This window comes from Ahaetulla prasina, chromosome 2, assembly GCF_028640845.1.
Source record: "Ahaetulla prasina isolate Xishuangbanna chromosome 2, ASM2864084v1, whole genome shotgun sequence".
Lineage (NCBI taxonomy): Eukaryota > Metazoa > Chordata > Lepidosauria > Squamata > Colubridae > Ahaetulla > Ahaetulla prasina.
Window position 1 is genome coordinate 209,843,364 of NC_080540.1, and position 23,437 is coordinate 209,866,800.

Genomic DNA, 23,437 nt, shown 5'->3' on the forward strand with positions numbered 1-23,437 from the left:
GCTGTAGCTAAATGGATATAACCTTAAAAACTTGAGTCTTGGCTTAGTCATTTTTAGATGTTGGTCAAAATGTATGACACCTATCCTATTAGTGGGTGAGTCTTCCCAACATAATTGTTGGTGATCATTTTGTCTATGATTTTATTATTTTGGGTAGTTCACAGGTCTCTTGTCAGGTTCCATAAAGTATGGGAAAAAACCCTCAGCATGCAAAAGCAGTAACCATGTTTGTTTATCCTGATATCATTATTGACCACCTTAAAGTGTTACAGAAAGGAATCTTTGTTGGAGATGACGCTCCATGCTCCCCATCACCCTTTAAGCAGCATACAGCTCCACCCCAGCACAATCACTCAATCATTCGATTAACCCATATCCTCCCTCTCCCTCCCCAATCCATCACAAGCCACTCCAATTCCATGCTGCTCCGTCTTTCCTTAAAGTGATGGATGGTGAGAAACTGCTTCAGTGCATGCCCCTGAAATCATCTAGTATGTGGCTGGGGAGTCAAAGTGAGAGGCATGCCTCAGGGCTGACGACCCAGCAGAGCAGGCATACAGGAAGGGTCGTTGGTGAAAGCGTGCAGCAGCGGAATGGCAATCCCCACACGAATGGCGGCCCCAAGTATCATCGCAGGGCTGGGGCTGACATCTCTTCTTTGATAAACTATGGATCAGCTGGCCCCATCTAAACTTAAAAAGGATTCTCCACTACTAGTTTTAAGCAGTAATCTTGCTTTGGGGCATCTGGACAACAAAAATTGTCACAAACCCATAATCCTTAATTATCACAAAAGCATCTGGTAAACTGACCGCATGCTCAGAGGAATGACTAATTAGAATGCACTTTTAATTTCCTACAAAAGATACTCCAAGATAATCCTATTTATACCATGACGTAACTGGTAGAAAATGCAGTGTGCCTTTAGAAGTTACTAAAATGGTACATTTAGCTAACAGATATTCTGTTTAAGTAATATTTCTGGCAGAACTCCGGGGATACTTGCTAAATAAGTCAACTTTTAATGATCCTCCATATTCTGCAAAACCAAGCGGGAAGAGCAAGGAGATTGTATCTAATTCAGTCAAAACAGGAAATTCAGATAATCTCTCTCTAACCATCCTCTCTGTAATGAATCTTGAATATGTTCTGAAAACCCAAAATCTCATTCAAATAAGTATAGGTATTTGTTTAGGTAGGATAAATATATTAGTTTTTAGAATTCTACACATCTCAACCTAAATATCTGCAAGAAAGAAGCAGTGGTGAAATATGGTAAAAACCATACTTGAATTCAATATAGGGTTAAGTATGAAAGACTGAGGTTTGTTCTATTGTCACAACTTGTGTTTTATCATTTTTATGTCATCATGATTTGTATGGAATATCTGTGTCTGCTGACTTCTCTCCCTTCCTCCCCTCTAATATTTTATTTTTCCAATGAAGTCTTATTTATTGATTTGGTTTACTTTGGTTTAACAAAGCAATTTCTCATAAAAACATTTAGAATAGAATAGAATAGAATTTTATTGGCCAAGTGTGATTGGACACACAAGGAATTTGTCTTGGTGCATATGCTCTCAGTGTACATAAAAGAAAAGATACATTCATCAAGGTACAACATTTCTGCATAAAAACTGCATGACAGACAAACTCTCAAGTTGAGTCAGACTTCAGGTTTATTAAGTGATGTACAACTAAGGTTGGGGCAGGAAAATCCAATGCACTTTCTTTTCAATTGTGGTCAACACCTGGCTCACTTACAGCAACCAAACCACTTTGAAGATATAACATAATTTTATTAGCATGCAAAGAATAAAACAGTGTACTCTGGGCTCCCAGCAAAACATTGGCAACTTGGTTAATCTTTTACCTGTAACACCACATTATGTTCCTAAAGAATAGAATAGAATTTTTTATTGGCCATGTGTGATTGGGCACACAAGGAATTTGTCTTGGTGCATATGCTCTCAGTGTACATAAAAGAAAAGGTATCTTCATAAAGCTGGCCTGAAAGGAAAAATTCTGAGTAGAATGGCTAAAATCCCCCTAACTGAACAGACTACGAAGGTTTGCTTGATTGGTGCAGCCTACTGTAGGAAGTTAGCACCCACCCCACTCCTAGAAGAATGAAATATTTTAGAAAATATTAAAAAGGCAGAATATATTTCCCTGGATGAGAAATGGAGAAACATGTTTTAAGGACAAAGCAGCTCCCTGTAGCTTCCTGCCTCCCCCCACCTTTGTCAATGGGTCAGAGACAGAAACTCATTCTCCCCACCTTTCTCAATGGGACCATCATCTGCAACACAATAGGACCCACCTAGCAACAGAAACTCACCACATGGCACATGGGAAGATTACATCAGCCAGCAAGGCTAGCTAAGATCCCACCCCCTGGGAGTTTGACAACCAATCAGAATACTCTTCCTGTGCTTAGGAAGTTCAAAGCTGACCACCATTAAACCATCTTTCCAAGCAGTCTCCATGTTTCCAGTGTCTTTTTCCCCACTTGGAACTGAACCCAGATGGACATTTCTTCCAACGCTATCTTAAGTACATTTTGGTATTATTATTACTATTACTACTACCACTTTCAGAATTTGTAAGAGATATTCATACAACTTTTGCAAGGCTGTATTTCTTATTATAAGTATTGATACAGAACTTGTGGCAACCTTGAGAAACAACCTGATCCAGACTTGGGCAGAAAGTGTAAGTTTTTTCTGGAGCAAATAAATCACTTAATAATAAAATAGAAATGCACAAAACTTTTTATAACTGTGTAGGGATTAAGTATGTGTCGAAAATAGCTCCTTAATCTAATTCTTTTGTCAATTACTCTCATTAGGTTTTTGAAGAATTCACTATGTGCTCTCAAATTGTTATTCTTAGAAACATGCGAACCATGCCAGTCCCATGTTTTGAATAAGAAATCCTTACAGTTCATTATTATTTTAAAGCCATTGTGATCCTAACCAGTGTTTTCAACATAAGATTTAGTTTGAGTCCCTGGTAACTGTGAAAATTTGAATTTGAATAAATAAAATAGCAACACCATAATAATAGATGGCAAGTCTGGAAAAATGGGAAACAAGCACAAACTGACTAATTTGACTTGACTCTGAAAATGTATGGGAGCCCTGCTCACCCCCCCCCTTTTTTTTTAAAAAAACAAAAACAAAGGAGCATGCAAAGGATTGGGAAGGGTTTAATCTTTCCTTATATTTTTCCAGTTTATTTTTATTTTCAAAGGCATTGTACATGTGTATTGTTTTCTGGCCATGGGTCCTTCATTTTTTCTACCACTGAAAAACACCACTCCCTTAGAAGCAGTGTTCTTCAATGTGTCTGTTTTTCTCCTTAGTTGTTTTCTTTAAAACTAAGAATTATTTTAATGTATTAAGTGTCTTCAATTCCTTCCCTCTCAATGGTTGTGGGACATCAGTGGAACACCAAAGAAAGCTGAATTAAATTTTCTGTCTTTTGCACAGCTTTCAAAAATGCTATGGCAATGAAGGTCATTTTTGTTTTCCTTTTCGAGACTATTTTCTTTAAAGCAGAACAGAAACTAGTCATTGTCAGACATCTGAAGTTCCCAGCCAGTTATTCTTTTTTTTAAAAAAATAGTTTTATTGTGATACACAATCTGACAAACACACAACAAACAACATATAAATATCTCCTATTTTTAAACGTTTCTTAGTGGTCTTCTTTCGCTTTTATACCTTTCCCCCCATATTTCATTTATTATTTTATTTTCTTTATCCCATTTTCTTTATTTACATTAAATTATGTAATAATTAAGCCAGTTATTCTTAACACCATTTCAGGCATGTTCGTTAGGCAATAGATACAGATAATAGATATAGCAGTAGAAACTAGGACAGACCTTTCCCATGAGTTTAAAATTCAACAATGAAGCCAATTCTTCAGATTCATCTGATTTAATCCCACAATTGTAAATGGATTTAAATCTAAACACAGTGACTGGATTAGTAAAACAGTAGCAGGTTGGCAGCACTATTCCTCACGAAAAATACGCTGACCAGGTTCAAATGTCCATGTAACATAAGTCATAAGCAAAAATAAATAAATCACATTTTAGCTTAGTTTAATGTAGTCCAATCTCTGCATGAAAAGAGACTGCATAAAAACAACGAACGAAAACTACATCCATTTCAACAATTCCACTGAAACATATCCAAGGTAATTAAAAATTAGAATCACTAACACAGCATTATAAAATTGAAACACTAAAATACATTGAAATCGTTAATATTAATACTATAGACCGGCGATGCTCAACCTCAATAAGTTTAAAAGGCGTGGACTTCAACTCCCAGAATTCCCCACATGATTCGACTGCGCAACAAAGCCCTCGGGAGTCACGCTCCCTATTTTTGAAGTCGTCAGCCTTCTTGAGACCAATAGGAAGAGACGGCACGCGGCGCACTCGTGTGACGCCACAAGAAGGCGAGGAGCTCGCGCACTCATTGGGAAATCCGGTCCGGAGGGAAGATTCTAAACGGGGAGACGGCAGGAGAGTCCATCTGGGCAGGTGGAGTGGGGGGAGAAGACTCTACCACGAAGTGAGAAGTGGACAATGGCTCAGCGGCATAGACGGTGAGGATGGGCATTGCAGCCATCATGTATTTTTTACTAAATTGGCATTTGTATTATTTTTCATTATTTCCCCCCCCACCATCTTTATTTGGGTATTTTTAAAAGCCCATCGGGCTAAAAAGAAAGTGACCCCAGTCACTTCTGCTCCAGGGCATAGAAGATGGAGGGTTTGGGAGGTTTTTTGTTTAAAAAAGGAGAAAGGAGGGCTGGGATGTGCAAAAAATCCCAGCCACGGAGGAATAGATTAATTTAGATAAATCGCTTTGAAAAACGTTGCAGATTGATGTGGCACCCTTAAAGGAATCTGGGATTCTGCCTTTGCAAAAGATGGCAAGCGTCCTTTTGGATTTTTTTAAAAAAATACTGGACTGTTTTTATCGTTCTCAAATAAATGGGAATAATAAAAATAATATTTTTAAAAAATTAATTTGTTTTGTTATTCTAATAAATAGAGCCGTCAGATACCTAGTAGAAAGACATAGGCAGGTGTCTTTCAGGTTCTTTCCGCTGTTCCCTTCCTTTTTCAGCATTGACTGAGATGTACAGGTAGTCCTTGACTTATGACCACAATTGAGCCCAAAATTTCTGCTGCTAAGTGAAACTTTCATTTTGCTCCATTTTACAACATTTCTTGCCACAGTTGTTAAGCGAAGCACTGTAGTTGTTAAGTTAGTAACACTGTTATTAAGTGAATCTGGTTTCCACATTGACTTTGCTTGTCAGAAGTTCTCAAAAGGTCATTGCATGATCCCGGGACACTGCAACTGTCATAAATATGAAACAGTTGCCAAGTGTCTGAATTTTGATCATGTGACCATAGGGATGCTGCAGTGGTCATAAATGTGAAAAAACGGTCATAAATCACTTTCTGCAGTGCCATTGTAACTTTGAATGGTCACTAAATGAACTGTTGTAAGTCGAGGACTACCTGTATTCAAATAGGATTCTTAGGTAGGCTTCTGAGTTATTGAATCCCTGAGTGACAGAATGAAAAAGAAAAAAAATCCTGGTGGCTTTTTATTGACTTGTAAATATACTGGGAATACCTTTGGCTTGAAGATTTTATAATAAATTGCCACAAAAGTGCCTTTTGTTTATTATTCTTTAGCATAATTGTATTTATTTTTATTTCTTTTAGAATAATGACAAAAAGGCAAAACAAAACACAAAGATAATTATGATAAAATAACAAAAAAAAGCTTCTTTTAAAAAATGGAAAAATACAGCAAAGGAAAAAAGTGTATCATTTTAACACTAAATAATTGCAATTCTATATATACTCATCCAAAGCTATTACTATTCAAGACATACATATTTCTAATACATTTATATAAGTAGAATTTTTTTAACCAAATGGATTTTGCATAAGTGAGTCCCATGTTTCATTATATTTATCTATACAAAATCCATATCTATAGGCAGTCTATACATAGATGGCAAGTACAATTAGGTTTAGTTTGGTAATGAGAGAAAACAACCAAGCTCAGAGAGCACCAAGGACCCCATAGTTCAACCCTGAGCTACAAATATTCTCATCCATTGAGTGAAAGGGGCCATACATTTATCTTTTCAACGCTGCAGTATCAGTGTGATACTTTCGCATAAATAAAAGATAATGTTCTGTCTCAGACCTTTGGGTTCGCAGCCTGTCTAGCTTATTTAATATCCTATGACTGAGTGTTGTATCTTATGATTTATGATTATTGTATTTATGATTATGATCAGTTTTGCTATTAATATGCCACCTACATATTTCCATGTTTAACATGTAAGTAAATGTAGTTATATTGGAATTAGTAAATGATGGTTCTTGAGGAATTTAAAAAGAAAGCCCCTGTAAGCCCATGGGATAGATAGGAATAAAAATCAATTTAATATCTAATTTTCTTCATGCAGCACTTAAATGCAGCTAGCTTCTGCAATTTGAGGAATCATGATTCTTTGATAAATGCCTTTATCTTATTTTGAAATCAGGCCATGAGACAGTAATATTGTGGAATAATCCTAATTTGAAGGGGAATGTGGGGAATGCCTGACCCCAGAGGGATCCATAGTTTAAATAAATTGATTTAATAGAGGTATTTTAATAGAGTCTACATTCTGATATGATTTACCTTTAGCATCTCCTTGGCAGTGTATACAATTAAGTAATGTGTAGCAGTGTCAGGGCTACCTGGAATTTTATTATCTTTAAGAGATTCTTTGAAGTGAAACCAGCAGTACAATATATGAAACTCAAAAATAGGATGAAGATTAGCATTAGCAATATTAAATGTGGAATGAAGACTTGATTATCCAAATGGAAAATCAGTGGGTCCACATTTGTGCCATCTTGCTGAGAACTCTTTCTCGGTTAAACAATAACCCATGGATGAATGTACAGACTTAATGCTAACATATAGTTAATTATATGTTTATTATATGTGTAATTTCACACAACATCTGATTTGGCCCAATAGACATGACTGATCAAGTTCCATGTTTTTTATAAAATAGATGACAAACTACTAAGCCTGGATATTTGGAGCTCCAAGTGACTTAATGTCAGCCCTCAAAGTAATCCACACCAGGAAACCAAAATCAAGAATTCTATTTTTATTATAAAGTTAGAGCAACAGAATCTTGCAAATCTGAAAGTGGATCTTCCCTTTCCTACCCTTATGTTCCACAGAAACATTACTAGTTGGATTCAGATTTCTTTTATCATGGTGTTCTCTAGGTCAGAGATCCCTAACACCTGGACCACGGCCCACTACTGGGCCACGGCCTGTTTGGAACTGGGCTTACCCATGTGTGAATGAGGTCACTTGCGCCTGCGCATAAAGCTCCCCTCACATGAGTGGTGGCTACTTGCACTTGCAGATGAAGGTCCCTCCACACGAGGTGTGTGTGCACGTCTACCGCTCACAGGGAACTATTCCCTCCCCCGCAACAGACTGCCAAGCCAGACAGGGTGAGGACCACTGGCCTAGGCTCTGGCTCTTCCTTCTGTCTCCCAAGGTTCTCATAACCCATTACAATGAAAATACTTACATTCAGCTAAGAAAAATGTGGTAAAGCTACTGGAATTTTATTTATTAAAAATACAGATATAATAATTAGTGTGAATTCATTCCAAATAGAACACATGCCCAATCTGAAGGGAGGAGAGATATCTATTAAACCTGGCTGTTATTTTATGTATGAATAAATGTCCAAACAAATGTCCAAACTAATTCAATAAACAGTGAGTCTATTACCCAGGACAAAACCTATTAAGAAATTCAGATTTTCTTCATTGCAGTTGAAGTTTGTAAACAAATTCCTTGTGTCTCTTCAAGCAAATATAAAACTCATGCCAATGATTTATTTAAGACTAAACGTGTGTTCAGTTTACTAATTCCACATTTGTTTATTTTTTTCTGGATTACACTTCATTAATCACTGACCTTATCTGAAAACCTGAGTTTATTTTAGCCATTTACTTTTGCCTTAATATAATAGGAAATCATGGTGTATGTATGCTATAGAATAGTGATGTTTTTCAAAATATTCTTCAAAACCAGGAACTTTTTAAGAAAGCAAATTTCCGTATTTTGGCATATTAATAATTATAGCGTTGCATGCCTTTATGATTAAATATAAATTTGTGTTCATTGTTATAGATCTTGGTGTAAATACAAATTGTAGCTGCTTTTCAGAAATTTAACGGGGAAGCAAGGAAGATGACATCAAACCCTTCTGGACAAGGTAAAAGTTAATTCTGATTATCTTGTCTTATTTCTCTGTGGCTATTGTGAACAGGAAGTTTTTTTCCTTGAGGTTCTGTGTGGATTAATATTCAAACAAACAAACACTCTCAGCTTCATACCAAAACTATACATGTAGCATACAGGTAGTCCTTGATTTATTTAATGATCTTTTGAAGTTACAATGGCACTGAAAAAAATGACTTATGACCATTTTGCACAGTTATGACCGCTGCAGCATCTCCATAATCACCTGACTCACATTTATGAAGGTTGCAGTGTCCTGGGCTCATGTGATCATCTTCTGCAACTTTCTGACAAGCAAAGTCAATGGGGAAACCAGATTCACTTAACAACCATGTTACTAATTTAATAACTGCAATGATTCACTTAACAAATGTGGCAAGAAAAGTCATAAAGTGGGGCAAAACTTAACAAATTTCTCAGCAGCATAAATTTTGGTCTCAATTTTGATTGTAAGTCGAGGTCGAGCTGTATTGTGACAGGAATGGACAATTAGTAGGAATTCCTTGGAGTCCCTTTCTTTGAGATCCCTAGGATCACTCCTGCTTAAATTACATCAAACTGATACATGATTTTAGTGATTTGATTTAGACTCCAGGCTGTCTTTGAGTGGCTCTCAGCATAAATAAAACTGAATAAAAATAGAATAGAAAATAGAAAAGTTAGAGAACAAGATGGCGACTTTGGTCAAAACATCAAAACATACAGCTTTATTCAAGAAGGGGTCCCAACCACCTTAGCTAAAATCTGGGAGAATATCCAGGTCTCTGAAGCCCTTCGGAACAGCACCCTAACCCAGGCATTGCAATAAGGAAGCCATACTCCTTGCATCCCAAAAAAATGTCACTTCTTAATTAAAGGACCCAAACTGTACCAACTCATGTCAGTTCTTATCGGCTGGGCACTATTGGCGATAAATGGTCTGTCAAATAACTCAGCCCTGTGCCTTTGAGGCATGCCCAATACTGCCCTCATGTCTGCATTCTTCTCCACTTGAAGCTTCTAAGTCAGGGGTGTCAAACTCGATTTCATTGAGGGCTGCAACAGGGTTGTGTTTGACCTTGGGGAGCTGGGGTGGGTGTGGCCAGCTCGACATTACTTGTGTTGATGGCCCAAGTGTTTTGCCAGCAAAAACGGGCTTCTGAGCTCCATTTTTGGCTGCAATAGCCTCCTGCAACCTTCTGCCAGCGAAAACAGAGCTCGGGAGGGCCGCACACAGCTTTCCTAAGCTCTGTTTTCACTGGCAGAGGCACTGCGGGCTGGTCCTTTGCTGTTTCCAGGGCGGCCCCACGGGCTGGATCTATGCATCCTGCAAGTCAGATCCAGCCCCCGGATCTTGAGTTTGACACCCCTGTTCTAAGTGGTTTTCAAGGGAGCCTCGCATATAGAATGTTGCAATAGTCAATATATGAGGTAACGAGAGCATGAGTGACTGAAGGGCTAATACACCAGATGGAGTTGTGCAACAGCTTTCTGATTTTCTGAAATTGGAAAATAGGAGCCTTAAAAATAGGGGTGCTAAGCCTTACCCTCAGTGGTGGGATTCAAGTAATTTAACAACCAATTCTCTGCCCTAATGATTCCTTCCAACAGCTACTCAGAAAGTTAACAACCGGTTCTCCCGAAGTGGTGCGAACTGGCTGAATCCCACCACTGCTTACCCTCTACCCAACTCCAAAAAAATAATAATTATCTAAAACAAATTGTGAAAAACTAGTCTACACATTTGTATGACATCACCACCCTGCAGCTTTAAATTGCCAAAATAATGTAACCTTCACCCACCACCCCTAAATTATAAACATTTACTTACTTATCCTGTGCTCCTTTTGCTCTGGTAGGAAAGTGTTATTTAATTTGATAAGAAAATCCTACAGTCCTAGAACTATTTTCTTACAAATTTTCTGAATATATGAATTGACTTTTACCTTTCATCTTCGCTGTCATAAATTAGGTGAAGTTAATTTTCTTTAATATGCGTTGAATATATTATACGTAGGGTTTTTTATTGGAATGATTTATAGGCAGTCTTTGCTGTAACAAAATTATATAGCAGCACATTTTTTTTTCTAAATGTTTTTTGTACAATGTCCTTTAAAATTGACTCATTAAATTATCTGACCTTATTACAGAGTTTTCAAATTGGTCTTCACGAAGAGATAGTTCTCTTGGGGAAAATTTTCAGACACAGTTTTATTTATCATTTAAATCACTGTTCCAACGCCTTAAAAAACCAAAGGGCATCCATTAGTCTATAAGTATGGATTTCTCCAAAGACTCTCTATTCATAAATCACTCTGTATCGCATGCTTCTCTCTATGCCACTGTCATTGTTAAAGGCAAGTAAAATACCATATTTTAATAATTCAAAAGAACTTTAATGAGTAAAATGAATTTTCCTTAATTATTACCGAACATTATGGGACAATATGTCCATAGAAAGTGAAAGATAATTGGTTTGTAGGTTGCAATTCCAAAAAGTGCAATTAAACCATTATAAAAGGTATAGTCTCTCTCTAGGGTTGCACTGCTGAAAAACTCCATGCTCAGGTGTTCACAGCAGAGGGACATAATGTTATAGTGCAGATACAATTCTGAAAATGATTCCTAAGAGCAACCAAACTCAAACTTCTTTTGTGTTTCGTTTTATTAAGAAACTACCCTGTTTCCCCCAAAATAAGACATCCCCTGATAATAAGCCCAATCGGGTTTTTGAGCGCATGGCAATAAGGCCAAGCGCTTATTTGAGGGTTCAAAAAAATATAAGACAGGGTCTTATTTTCGGGGAAACGCAGTATTTAATGGTATAAGTAAGGAGAGGAGAAAAGGGGTAAGGTAGTCCTTGACTTACGACCAATCACTTAAGGACCATTCGAAGTGACATTTGTTAAGAGAATATTAAAAAAAAAAAAAGATATCTCAGCCCTAGGAAATGTAGAAATCCAAAGAAAGAGAAACTGAAAACTGAAAACTGCCACAGGTAGTTCCACACTTACGACAGTTCATTTAGTTCAAAGTTACAACGGCACTGAAAAATGTGAGTTATGACCATTTTTTACAGTTTACGATCTCTGTGGCATCCCCATGGTCACATGATCAGAATTCAGATGCTTGGCAAATGGTTCATATTTATGATGGTTGCAGTGTCCCAAGGTCATGTGATCGCCGTTTGTTAACGTTCTGACACGCAAAGTCAATGGGGACGCCAGATTCAGTTAACAGCAAAGTTACCGTCTTAACAAGTGCAGTGATTCACTTAACAACTCTGGCAAGAAAGGTGGTAAAATGGGGCAAAACTCACTTAACAAATGTCTCACTTAGCAACAGAAGTTTTGGGCTCAATTGTGGACATAAGTAGAGGACTGCCTGTACTCCTTAATTGGGTTAGATACAGGTAGTCCTCCACTTGTGACCATTCATTTAACCACCATTGAAGGTTTTTGTTAATTGTGCTGAAAAAAGTGACTTATGATCCTACTTTTCACAGACAAACATTACAGTATCCCCAAAATCCTGGGATCAAAATTTGGACACTTGGTAACCTCTATGTATTTAGACATTTGCAATCTCTTGGGATCTGGTGATCACTGTTTGGGATCTTCCCGGGGGGCTTCTGACAAGCAAAGCCAATGAGGAAAGCTGGATTCACTGAATGACTATATGGTTCCCTTAATGACCATGGCAAAAAAGAAGTAAAATCAGTCACAACTCATTTAAACACATTGCTTAGTGATGGATGTTCTGGTCCCAATTGTAGTTGTAAATCAAGGACTACCAGTAATAAATACAGGTTAGTCCTCAACTTACAACAGTTCATTTAGTGACCGTTTGAAGTTACAATGGTAGGGAAAAAAGTGACTGATGACCATTTTTCACAGTTTCAACCTTTCCAGCATCCCCATGATCATGTGACCAAAATTCAAATGCATGGCAACCGGTTCATACTTATGACCGTTGCTGTGTCCCAGGTTCATGTGATCACCTTTTGCGAAGTTCTGACAAGCAAATTCAATAGGCAAGCGAGATTCATTTAACAACCAGGTTACTAACTTAATAACTGCAGTGATTCACTTAGCAAATGTAGCAAGAAAAGTCATAAAATTGGCCAAAACTGACTTAACAAATGTCTCACTTAGCAACATAAACTCTGGGCTCCATCTAGGACTACTGGTAAGTATCAGGGATGTTTGCTTTCAAGAGGAACATCTTCATTTTGCTTTCAGAAAGATCACTTTGGAAAAGTTTTAAGACGATAAAGTTTATTGAGAGGTTAAAAGAAAGAACATACCATTCCGACATTTACATTCCTCTATTTTTTCCCCCCAGGCTTTCAGAATAAAAACAGGGTTGCAATCTTGGCTGAGCTAGACAAGGAGAAGAGAAAACTTCTGATGCAAAACCAGTCTTCTACTAATCACCCTGGAGCCAAGTAGGTTATGCTCAAAATCTTGTCTCTGGACCACAGGCTCATGGGTTCTGATCATAGCGGTAAATAGGGACAAATAACCTCTCTCACAGACACACATACCGCACTATAACAATTGGGAGCTGTTGTGGTCCGCCAGCAGCCTGTGGAGCTGACAACGGAGTTGGACAGCGATGAGGCTGAGGTGGGGCCAGGGCCATTGGGGAGTGAGGTGCAGACTCCAGAGCCTCCAGAGACTGATAATAGTGAGGCAGAGGAACAGGAGGAACCTGTTCCTAATGGACGCATGAGAAGAACTGCCAGAAGGCAAGAGTAGCTCAAGCAAAGAGGACGACTCGGGAGTAGGGCCAAGAGAAAATTTCCAACACTGGAAATTTTTAAGAAAATGTTGGATAGCCATTTGTCTGAAATGGTGTAGGGTTTTCTGCCTGGACAGGGGGTTGGACTAGAAGACCTCCAAGGCCCCTTCCAACTCTGTTATTATGTTATGTTATATGAGATGAGTGGCCCTTCCCATAAGGCTTAAAACAGACCAGCAACGGCGTTTGGGCTTTGCCAGAAACCAACGTTGGTAGCTCCGTCTTCTTCTTCGTCTATGTCTTGCATTTATTTTTGTATCTGTGATTTGTGAACGTTTGCCAAGAAAGGCCTTTGGCAGTTTGCCTAATTGGACCAAGGTTTGTGATAGAACTGAGGAATTTGTGTTGGGAGGAATTTGCTTTAATTTAGTTGAACTACGCTGGGAATGAAGTAATTCTCAGCTGTTCGAATAAAGTTTGCTTGTTTTTTTCACTAACTGAGTTTCCTACTACCTACTTGGGCCTGGGTCACAACAGGAGCAGACTGCTTCTTGCAAGCTCTACATGTATACTTGGCTTGTATAGGTAGTCCTTGACTTACAACAGTTCGGTTAGTGACTGTTCGAAGTTACAACGGCACTGACAAAAGTGATTTATGACCATTGCAGCATCCCCATGGTCACCTGATTTACATTTGGATGCGTGACAACTGGCTCACATTGATGACGGTTGCAGTGTCCCAAGGTCATACCTTTTGCAACCTTCTGAGAAACAAAGTCAGTCAGGAAACCAGATTCACTTAACAACCAGATTAATAATTTAATAACTGCAGTGATTCACTTAACAAATATGGCAAGGAACGTCATAAAATGGGTCAAAACTCACTTAACAAATTTTTCATTTGGCAACATAAATTTTGGGCTCCATTGTGCTCAGAAGTTAAGGACCACCTGTATATTCCAATTCTCATCTTTGTCCTTTCCAACAGAGGAGGACAATATTTGAAACATTTTGAAATTTCAATTTTTATATTTGAGTGCATACACACACACACACGTGTATATATACACAAAGATATATACATACACAATTTACAAAACACCCAGTTTCACCTCACAGAAGTGATCAGAAATAACCTATGCATTACTTATTAGGATGAAGAATGAATTAATATGAAAGTTAAAAGAGAATATATATGATTAACAATGGATAAGACAAGATAACTAATTGAAATAATGTTAAGAAATTAGGATTTGAGGGTGGATGGTGATATTGTTTATATAATAAGTGTAGAAGTATTAAGATAAGATAAAAATGTAGGGAAAAAGAATATTTTGGCAGAAATTGTAACTATGTAAAATGTATTTGGATATGACAAGTTGTATAAGACATGATATGATCAATACTGAATTCCTAAAATATGTAAGTGCGCGTGAAAGAAAAAAGCAATAAAACTTGATTTTAAAAAAAGAAGAAATAGCCTATACATTAAACTCTGTCCTAAATAATGATTAGGGTACATCTTGGATATATTTTGTGGCAGAAAATTTGCATATAAAATACATATATCTTTTCAAACTAAGATTGCAAAGTATGTCAAGTATTTTATATGCCAATTTTCCCCAGATTGAAAAGTAAGTAGGATCTACTTGGAAGTAGCGAGGGAACAGGAGTTGCTAGGAGCCTTGAAGTACATTAATGAGGTTCAGGTATTGTAACCCGAATTTTGAAAGCCTGTCAATTCTATCAGCTTTAACTTATACAAGTAGGCCTCAACCTACAACCGCAATTGGGATCAAATTTCCATTGCTAAGCAAGGTAGTTGTTAACGTTAGTCATACCCAATTTTCCTATCTTTTTTTGCCATGGTTGTTAAGTGAATCACATAGTTGTTTAGTGAATCCGGCTTCCCCCTTTGACTTTGCTTGTCAGAAGCCAGCTAAGAAAGTAGCAAGTGGCGATCCCATAACCCCAGGATGCTTACAAATCAGCTTTCATAAATATGTGCTGGTTGCCAAAGCACTCAAATTTTGATTATGTGAACTTTAGGGTAGTGGTGAAATCCATTTTTTTTACTACCAGTTCTGTGGGTGTGGTTTGGTGGGCGTGGCTTGGTGGGTGTGGCAGGGGAAGGCTATTGCAAAATTCCCATCCCCCCCCCACTCTGGGGCCAGCCAGAGGTGGTATTTGCCAGTTCTCCGACCTGCTCAAAATTTCCGCTACTGGTTCGTCAAAACCTATCAGAACCTGCTGGATTTCACCCCTGCTTTAGGGGTGCTGCAACAATCATAAGTGTGAGATTCCGTTGTAAATTTTTCAGTGCTGTTGTAACTTCAAACAGTCAATAAATGAATTGTTGTAAATAGAGGATTACCTGTACCTAACCCAATCAAGGAGGAGTTGTTTTCAGTTTCTGTCTTTCTACATTTGTAGACTGAAGATATATATTTTTTTTAATGGCTCCACATTTTTCTGACATTACTTATACGCAAGACAACATAAGTAAAAACTGAGGGTTTGGAGCATCAGTTTATCAAACTTTTATGAAAGAACCTCAATATTGTTAATCTAGGACCTGTCAGAACTATGTACTTTAGCTATGTGGTGTCTGTTTTTGTCTAATGCTTTTCATAAGGACAAAGTCCAAATTGGGAACTCTGTCCTTACAAAGTAGGAAAAAATGAAGCTGTTGTAAAACAGTTTTTTTTAAAAATCTTCCTTTTTCTTCTGCAATGTGTTTAACGTCTTAATGAAGCATGCTGCATTGGATTGGATTTCTGAACTTTGAATTTTGACCCAAATATATTCTGTTTCTCAGAGGACTAACTACAAAAATAACTCATCATTGAAAGGTTTTTATTTATTTATTTTAAAAAAATATTTGTTAGCTATCCAGTTTTCAGAATAAGTGGAGCAGGGTTGTTAGTCTGCAATCTGGTTATTCTGTTAATTGTTCTTAGTGAACACAAGTACTTTGGGTTGTATTTTCCTTGTCTCAGGCTCCCATAGAGTTCATGTAAGTAGTCTTTCTCTGGACCTTTTCCCATAAAAAAATAATAGTCTTTGATTTAAGAAATGGTACAGTCTTTCTTTGCTTACTCTCCAGAATGTTTAACTTTATCATGATAATATTAAGTGGCTCAGAGCGGAAACAAAAAGCAACACTTAAATAGCTTGTTTTCCTTTTATGGCATGTCGAAACTAAAGTTAAGCTAAAATTTAATAGTATTGCTACTATAGTCACATGTTTCTGCTCTGAAACATATCAACAAAATATGTTACAAGATATGTTGCTGAGACCCTGTCTCAAGGGGAAAATCTTTTCCTGTAGTTCTGCAGCCACTGTACCAAATATATGAACTCCCCAACATGAAGTCCATGGGCTGCTGGTTAATGCCATTGTTTTATTCAGGTACTTAGGCAAGGCACTGGGTGGCACTGTGAGAAAGGAAAAGCATGCAGCATAGGGGAGAGGAGAGGGTAGGATCTATTCTCCCACATGTCTTCCAGCTGACTTGTTTTTGATTTATAGCCAGACATGGTTCTTCTATATAGTTGAGCTTGAATGCCATTAGTGGACCGAGCCTTCCCAGAGCAGACCGTCCCATCCCATTTGACTTTGTGGTTCTGAGCACGTTAGATTTCTCTTCAAATCTTCTCTTTTTAAAAAAGAAACAACCATGAAAGTTTTGACTCTGGGATACCTACCGCAAACCTTTGCATTGATCCTGTGCTCTTTCTCACCTCCACTGCCTTGGTGTGATGTGGCTCTTTCCCTCCTTCTGTTATTTACAGCATCTCTTTGGCTAGATCCTCCCTGAACAAGGATTTCCGGGATCACGCCGAGCAGCAGCACATAGCAGCGCAGCAGAAGGCTGCTTTACAGGTATGTTCTCCTGGTCAGTGCTGAGCTAAAGGCTTGCAGCTTCGTAGAGATCGGGGGTTTCGGTGGTGAAAGACAGAGAGAATTTAGGGGGAAAATATTCTTACATTTCTCTTAATGATAGTCTCTTCCATTGAGATTCTTCTTCCATTGGGAATTACTGGAGGCTGTCTAACAAGACCTGTAACCAATTTGGGATGTTAACCCCAATCTTCTGACGTTCATATTCACTTTTCAGGCTTCTGCACCCAGCCAACATTCAGACATTTATTGCAATTCCTGTTTCAGTTTCTCTGAAATAATTGCGTGATCATCTTTTTAAAAATGGTACACCAGCATTTAGTCTTAAGTGCTGAGCCTATACTTGGGCACAATGTCATTGGCAATGCTCCAGCCATAGGAATAATGCTCAGCTCAGGTGTGTGACTTGCTTGTGCTCATCCAGAAGAAATAAACAGTTGTGGTAGAATCCACATGAGCTGAAGAATAAAATCATACTCTGTTCATCCTGTGTCTTGGAAAGTATGGACTACATTCAATTTTTCATGATGCATTTCTGATTGTGAATCAAAAATTCCCCTTCTCTCTCACAATCCTGCTACGTGCACCACAGAACTCCTGCAAAAAATAATCTTCCACAGCAGATTTCAGAGAGGAAGATAAGGGAAAATACACAAAGGAGAGAATCAGATTTTCCAACAGTGCACATTTCACTCTTCGATGGGCACAATTGAATTATTTTTAGGAATAAAAATTCATGTTCCTCACAAAAGCTTAAAGAAGGCATGTCCAGCCCACGGCCAATGAGCCACATTGTGGCCATGGACAGGGAGTAATATGGCCCCACAAGATAATAAAAAGGTGTAAGAAAGAAAGTTTGTTGTTTATATACATTAACTATATTATATATTTTATATATAGCCCAAGAAAACGCATCTTCATTCAGTGCAGCCCAGGCAAACCAAAAGTTGGACAATCGTGGCTTGAAAACTGCTTAAATACAAAATGAATGTTCTGATATGATTTTGGTGCTTAAATAAGAGGCAGGATTACATCTGCTCATTCTGTGTCACGTTATTTTTTTTTTTAATTTTAGATGGGCACATGTGTATCTGCTGGAGATCAGCTGGAATTCAAGCTATATTGGGAGCCTGACTCAGTCCAAATGCTCCTAAAGAATTTCATTACCACAAACGGCCTTTGAGGAAAATCCCTGTCAGATTTAAATGACCAATTCTGACTTTACTAGGCCTTGGCTGACTTTTTATATCAGAATGATATTAAAATGTGTGTGAAAGCTTTTGGGCATTGAAATTTAGAGCTGAATCATTTTGAAACTGTTTAGTGGGCTTCTTTAGCTGGGATGGCAGTGGGGAAGGGATTTGCTTTTATTTGCCTTATGTGTATAATTTTCAAACAGATGTATCTATTCCTTTTCCAGCACGCTCATGCACATTCTTCAGGATACTTTATAACACAAGACTCAGCCTTTGGGAATCTTATTCTTCCTGTATTACCACGGCTAGATCTAGAGTAAGAGAAAATTCATGAAACAGAAAACACCTGGATTCATCTAAGCTGCTTTTTCAACATTCAGGCAATCATTTGTGAGAAGAAAACTGTTCAAAATGGTTTTGATTTTGAATTCCTGATATTTTGTTTTTTTGGGAGAAAACATAAAATGTATTCTGGAAATTCCCTGCTTTTATTCTCCTATTACATATGTATTGACATTTATAAAGAACTTGTTTTCATTTTCTAACACACATGAATAAGGCTTTAAATCAGAAAATTGAGGAAGGAGAGAAGTACAGTGTCTCCGTAAGAGAAAAGTCTATAACTCTTACTACCCATTTGTTAATCGATTATGCATACATTTTACTGGTGAGTTTTAATAGTTCCTAATACTGTGAAATGTAGAATGTTGGGGTTTACAATTTCAGTGAGAAGTAACCATATGCATGGGACAAATGTATCAAATACACTTAATATTTAACATAACTGGTTGGTTGAACTCTTTTCAAAGGCTTCCATCATAAAACAGAATCACCTGGAAAAGTAAACAATCGCAACAGAAAGATAGGTGCAAAAAGAGTATACGATTCCGTCTGCAAACTTGGCTCCTTTAAGACTTGTGGACTTCAACTCCCAGAGTTCCTCAGCCAGCAAAGCTGGCTGATGAACTCTGGGAGTTGAAGTCCACAAGTCTTAAAAGAGCCAAGTTTGCAGACCCCTGCCCGAAACCAAGATGACTTCATCTCATGAGGTTTTTATACTGTGATCGCCAGGGACCTTCCAAAACATTAAGTTGAAAGTACATATTTTAAGATAATATTCATCTAATTGTATATAATTGGCGGTTGGCAGTGTCTCGTTTGTGGGAAGTCTCATAGCCAGAAACTGGCATTTGTCTCCTTTCTTTTTCTTCCACAGAGGAAAAATTCATGCGCAAACAAGACTGCGTCTTCCAAACAGACAGATGGTCTTGGCAGTTGGAGCAAATGCTACCTGCTGAATTCCCGCTTATTGTGTAGCTCTTAGGAGGAAAAAACACCGCTAAAGCATACACTGGAGACAAAAGGCATCATTCTGGTGTAGTTTTCTCACATCTGTTTTATCATGAACATTAGTTTGTTATACACAAAGTTAGAACTATATTTATATTATCCAGCTTCTTGGCTTTCCAGCATCTCCTCTCCTAGATGTGCTGCCAGCAATGGAGGACAGCGATCAGAAGTAGATTCATGGGAGACAAGGGACAGATGTGCTATTATTGAAGCGCCTTCTGTTTCCTCAGCTATAAGTGGAAACAACTATTACCAAAAATGTTGATTAACAGGCACGCTCAAGTGAATGTGGGGCCGGTCTTAGGTTAATAGCATACATTTGTACACCAAGGATTCCTAAATGTTTTGCCATCACCTCTCCCTTTAGTGTAATCTTAATATACACACCTCCAAATCAGCAAGGAAAACAATACAGTGAAATGTTGGGAAAGGTGGATTTATTGTAACAGTGTAACTAAAAAGTTCTTCACACTTGCCTTGGACTCTGCATCTGCTCAAGAAAGGTGCAGTTTACAATTTGGGAAACCCTGAGTACAAACCAAGTACAAACTGGGTAATTAATAATATATCAGAAGCCTCGCCAGTTTTACAGAATAAGCCAGCCAGGCTAAGAATTTGACAAAATTTTATCATTCTTTGGCACGGGGAATTTTGACAAAAGACGCTTCCTTAAGGAATCCCATTGTAATTTGTTGAGAGCATTTATACTTCCTGTTCTTGAGTTTTCTAATACCAAATATTCCAGTACTCTTGAGTAAGGACAGTCCCAATTATAATTTCTGATGTTTCCTTCCCCAAATTATTGCATGGTTCTTGATGTTTCTTGTTAGTGCAGATGATAGACTAAAGAGTGCCTAGATGTAGCCACCTAAAATCACTCTGACTGAAGCAGCATACAGTTCAATGAACGAATGACTACACAGTATTACAGTGGATATAAAAGGCCAAATACGCCTTTTAAAATGCCAGATTTCAATAATAATTGTACCATTTGTAAAAGTGATCCAGTCAATGTTTATTACAAGCTAGTACATAAAGTGGATATAGAAAGTCTACACACCCTTGTTAAAATGCCAGGTTTTTGAGAAGGAAAAAAAATCAGACCAAGATAAATCACTTCAGAATTTTTTCCACCTTTAATATAACATATAAGCTGTACAATTCAACGGAAAAACAAACTGAAATATTTTAGGTGGGAAAATTGCAGTAAAAATGCATATCCAGGCAGAATTTTAAGTAGGGAATTGATGGGAAAATTGGCAGCTGAATGGATGTTCCTTGGAATGCAAAATTACTAGAAGGCCGAATCTGTACTGTGAAAAACGCTAATATGTTAAAAGGCAAAAAAAAAATAACCCACTTTGAGTGAAGGGAAGTTCTTGGCTAGCTGGCAGCTCTTCTAGAATGTGACTTTTGCTAGCGAAATAATTCTGAAAGATTCACCACTTTTATCCAAGGAAGAATAAGAAATATGAAATATAATTAAATACAGGTAGTCCTTGACTTACGCCCAACATTACTGTTGCTAAATGAGACAGTTAAGTGAGTTTTATCCCATTTTACAACATTCCTTGCCACAGTGATTCATGCCACATGAATCACTGCAGTTGTTAACATGGTTGTTAAGTGAATTTGGCTTCCCCATTTATTTATTTATTTATTTATATATTCATATTTTTATACCGCCCTTCTCTGAAGACTCAGGGCGGTGTACAGCCAATAAAACGACAAAAATCCTAACAAATTAAAATACTATATCAAGTTTAAAAAAACTGATTCAATCGCTGTATACTTAAAATATTAGCTAACATTTTTATCAAAACTAAAACCCTACTAAAACCCACTAAAACCCTCCATACTAAAATCAATCAGGCCAGCCCCGCTTGGTGAAAAAAAGAAAGTCTTGAGCTCGCGTTTAAAGGTCCGGAGATCAGGGAGGAGACGGAGTCCCACCGGCAGCTCATTCCATAGAGCCGGGGCCCCCACAGAGAACGCTCTTCCCCTAGGGGTCGCCAGCCGACATTGACTAGCCGACGGTACCCTAAGAAGACCCTCCCTGTGAGTGCGCACTGGACGTACTGGACAATGGGAGGTAACTGTTGGCAGCATTGAGTTTGCTTGTCAAAAGTTTGCAAAAGGTAATCACATGACCCCGGGACACTGCAACCGTCATAAATATGAGTCAGTTGCCAAGTGTCTGGATTTTGATCATGTCACCATGAGGATGATGAAATGATCCTAAGTGTGAAAAGCAGTCATAAGTCACTTTTTGCAGTGCTTTTGTCACTTTGAATGGTCACTAAATGAACTGTTGTAAGTCGAGGGCTACCTGTAAATAAATTTAAATGCTCTTTTTTTCACTGAAACATCTTTTCAATGAAAAAAAAAGTTCCCTCCATCTAAGATTGGCTGATCTCAGAGATTCATTTTGGTGACTGTAACCTGCTTATTGAATATTCTCTTCAACTATCTCTCTCATTTCCCCCAGGCATTCTGCACCTGAGTCTGTGAGCTGTTTTTAAATGATAAATGTTAAACCTTTACTTAGCTTTTAATTTGCTCTGCTCCTCTTTTCCATTTTCTAGTAATCTTTTAATCACGCTTCTTTTGATAGTTGTCTTACAAGTTTAAAATAAAATAAGTGGAAGAAAGATTTTTTAAGTACGTATCACCACTTTTCTTTGTACGCTAAGAACTTATGCACTGAAGAGAAATTCTTTGTGTCCAATCACACTTGGCCAATAAAGAATGTATTCCTGTTCTAGTCCTATTCTGTTCTATTATTCTGTTTCTATTCTATTCTATTCTATTCTATTCTATTCTATTCTATTCTATTCTATTCTATTCTATTCTCCTATTCCTATTCTTTTCTTTTCTTTTCTATTCTACTATTCTATTCTATTTCTATCTTTTGGGGGGCGGGGTCTGTCCTTCCATTTGCTGGGTACCCAGTACAAGGTGGAAGGAGGCATCTCAAAACACACACACATACACACACACACACACAACCCAAGATAAAAGTGCTGCTTCTTACTTTGAAGCCACGTATCCTCAAGAATTTGGAACTCTTATTGTAGACATCTTCTCATAATTTTCAATTGGATAAGAACAAACCTGAATCTCTTAGTTCCCTTTCCATCTCCCCCATATTTTGACCTTATCTTTCTCTTTTTACTCTGCTTTCTATGCTTGTGAAATAATCAAATAATCAATACACAGGAGTAATTTTGATCAATAACAACAACAACAAAAGCTCCCAGTCTTTCCACCGCATACAGTAGTAGATTTCCTTGGGGAAATCTTAGCAGATGCTGAACAAAAAAAAAACATTTAATGACATGTCAATATACTGAACAGCTTCATTATATGCTGAAAATAGATGGGTAAGATGCACAATCCTTGAAAAAAAGACAACACACATTTTCTACTTTAATGTGCTGCAGACACCTCTATTGGGCCCTGCAAAATGAGGAATTACCTGATTATTTTTTTTAAAAAAAAATTAAAGTGAATAAATTAAAGGGAAGTTAATAGAATGCTTAGGCAAGTGCTAGCTAGCCTCAATTTCTCTATATAACTCAGCTACTTTTACAAATAAAAGTATGAAGGAGCTGTAGCCAGTGAGACAATTTATTATAGTCTTAGACCAGGGGTGTCAAATTCGCATCACATGACATATCGCAACTTTTTCCCTCCTTCGCTAAACTGGGTGGGCGTGGCCAGCACATGATTCATCCAGCCTGCGGGCCACGAATTTGACAGTCCTATCTTAGACCAATACAAGCAATGTATCCATGAGGGCTCTCTCATTTTATAAAAACTATCTGAAAAGATAGTATGTTTTGGGTTGTTTCTCAAGATAGCTTTTGTCCTGGCTAATTAAT

General features: G+C 37.7%; 1 protein-coding gene across 1 annotated transcript; it reads left to right on the forward strand.

The window, feature by feature from the left end:
• The first annotated feature begins 4,470 nt into the window (after positions 1 to 4,470).
• INIP (INTS3 and NABP interacting protein) lies at positions 4,471 to 18,654 on the forward strand. The gene is made up of 5 exons (XM_058171593.1): positions 4,471 to 4,626; positions 8,271 to 8,355; positions 12,705 to 12,807; positions 16,899 to 16,989; positions 18,428 to 18,654. Exons 2-5 carry the CDS (start codon positions 8,331 to 8,333, stop codon positions 18,521 to 18,523), a joined length of 315 nt encoding a protein of 104 aa, XP_058027576.1. The 5' UTR covers positions 4,471 to 4,626; positions 8,271 to 8,330; the 3' UTR covers positions 18,524 to 18,654.
• Positions 18,655 to 23,437: the final 4,783 nt, after the last annotated feature.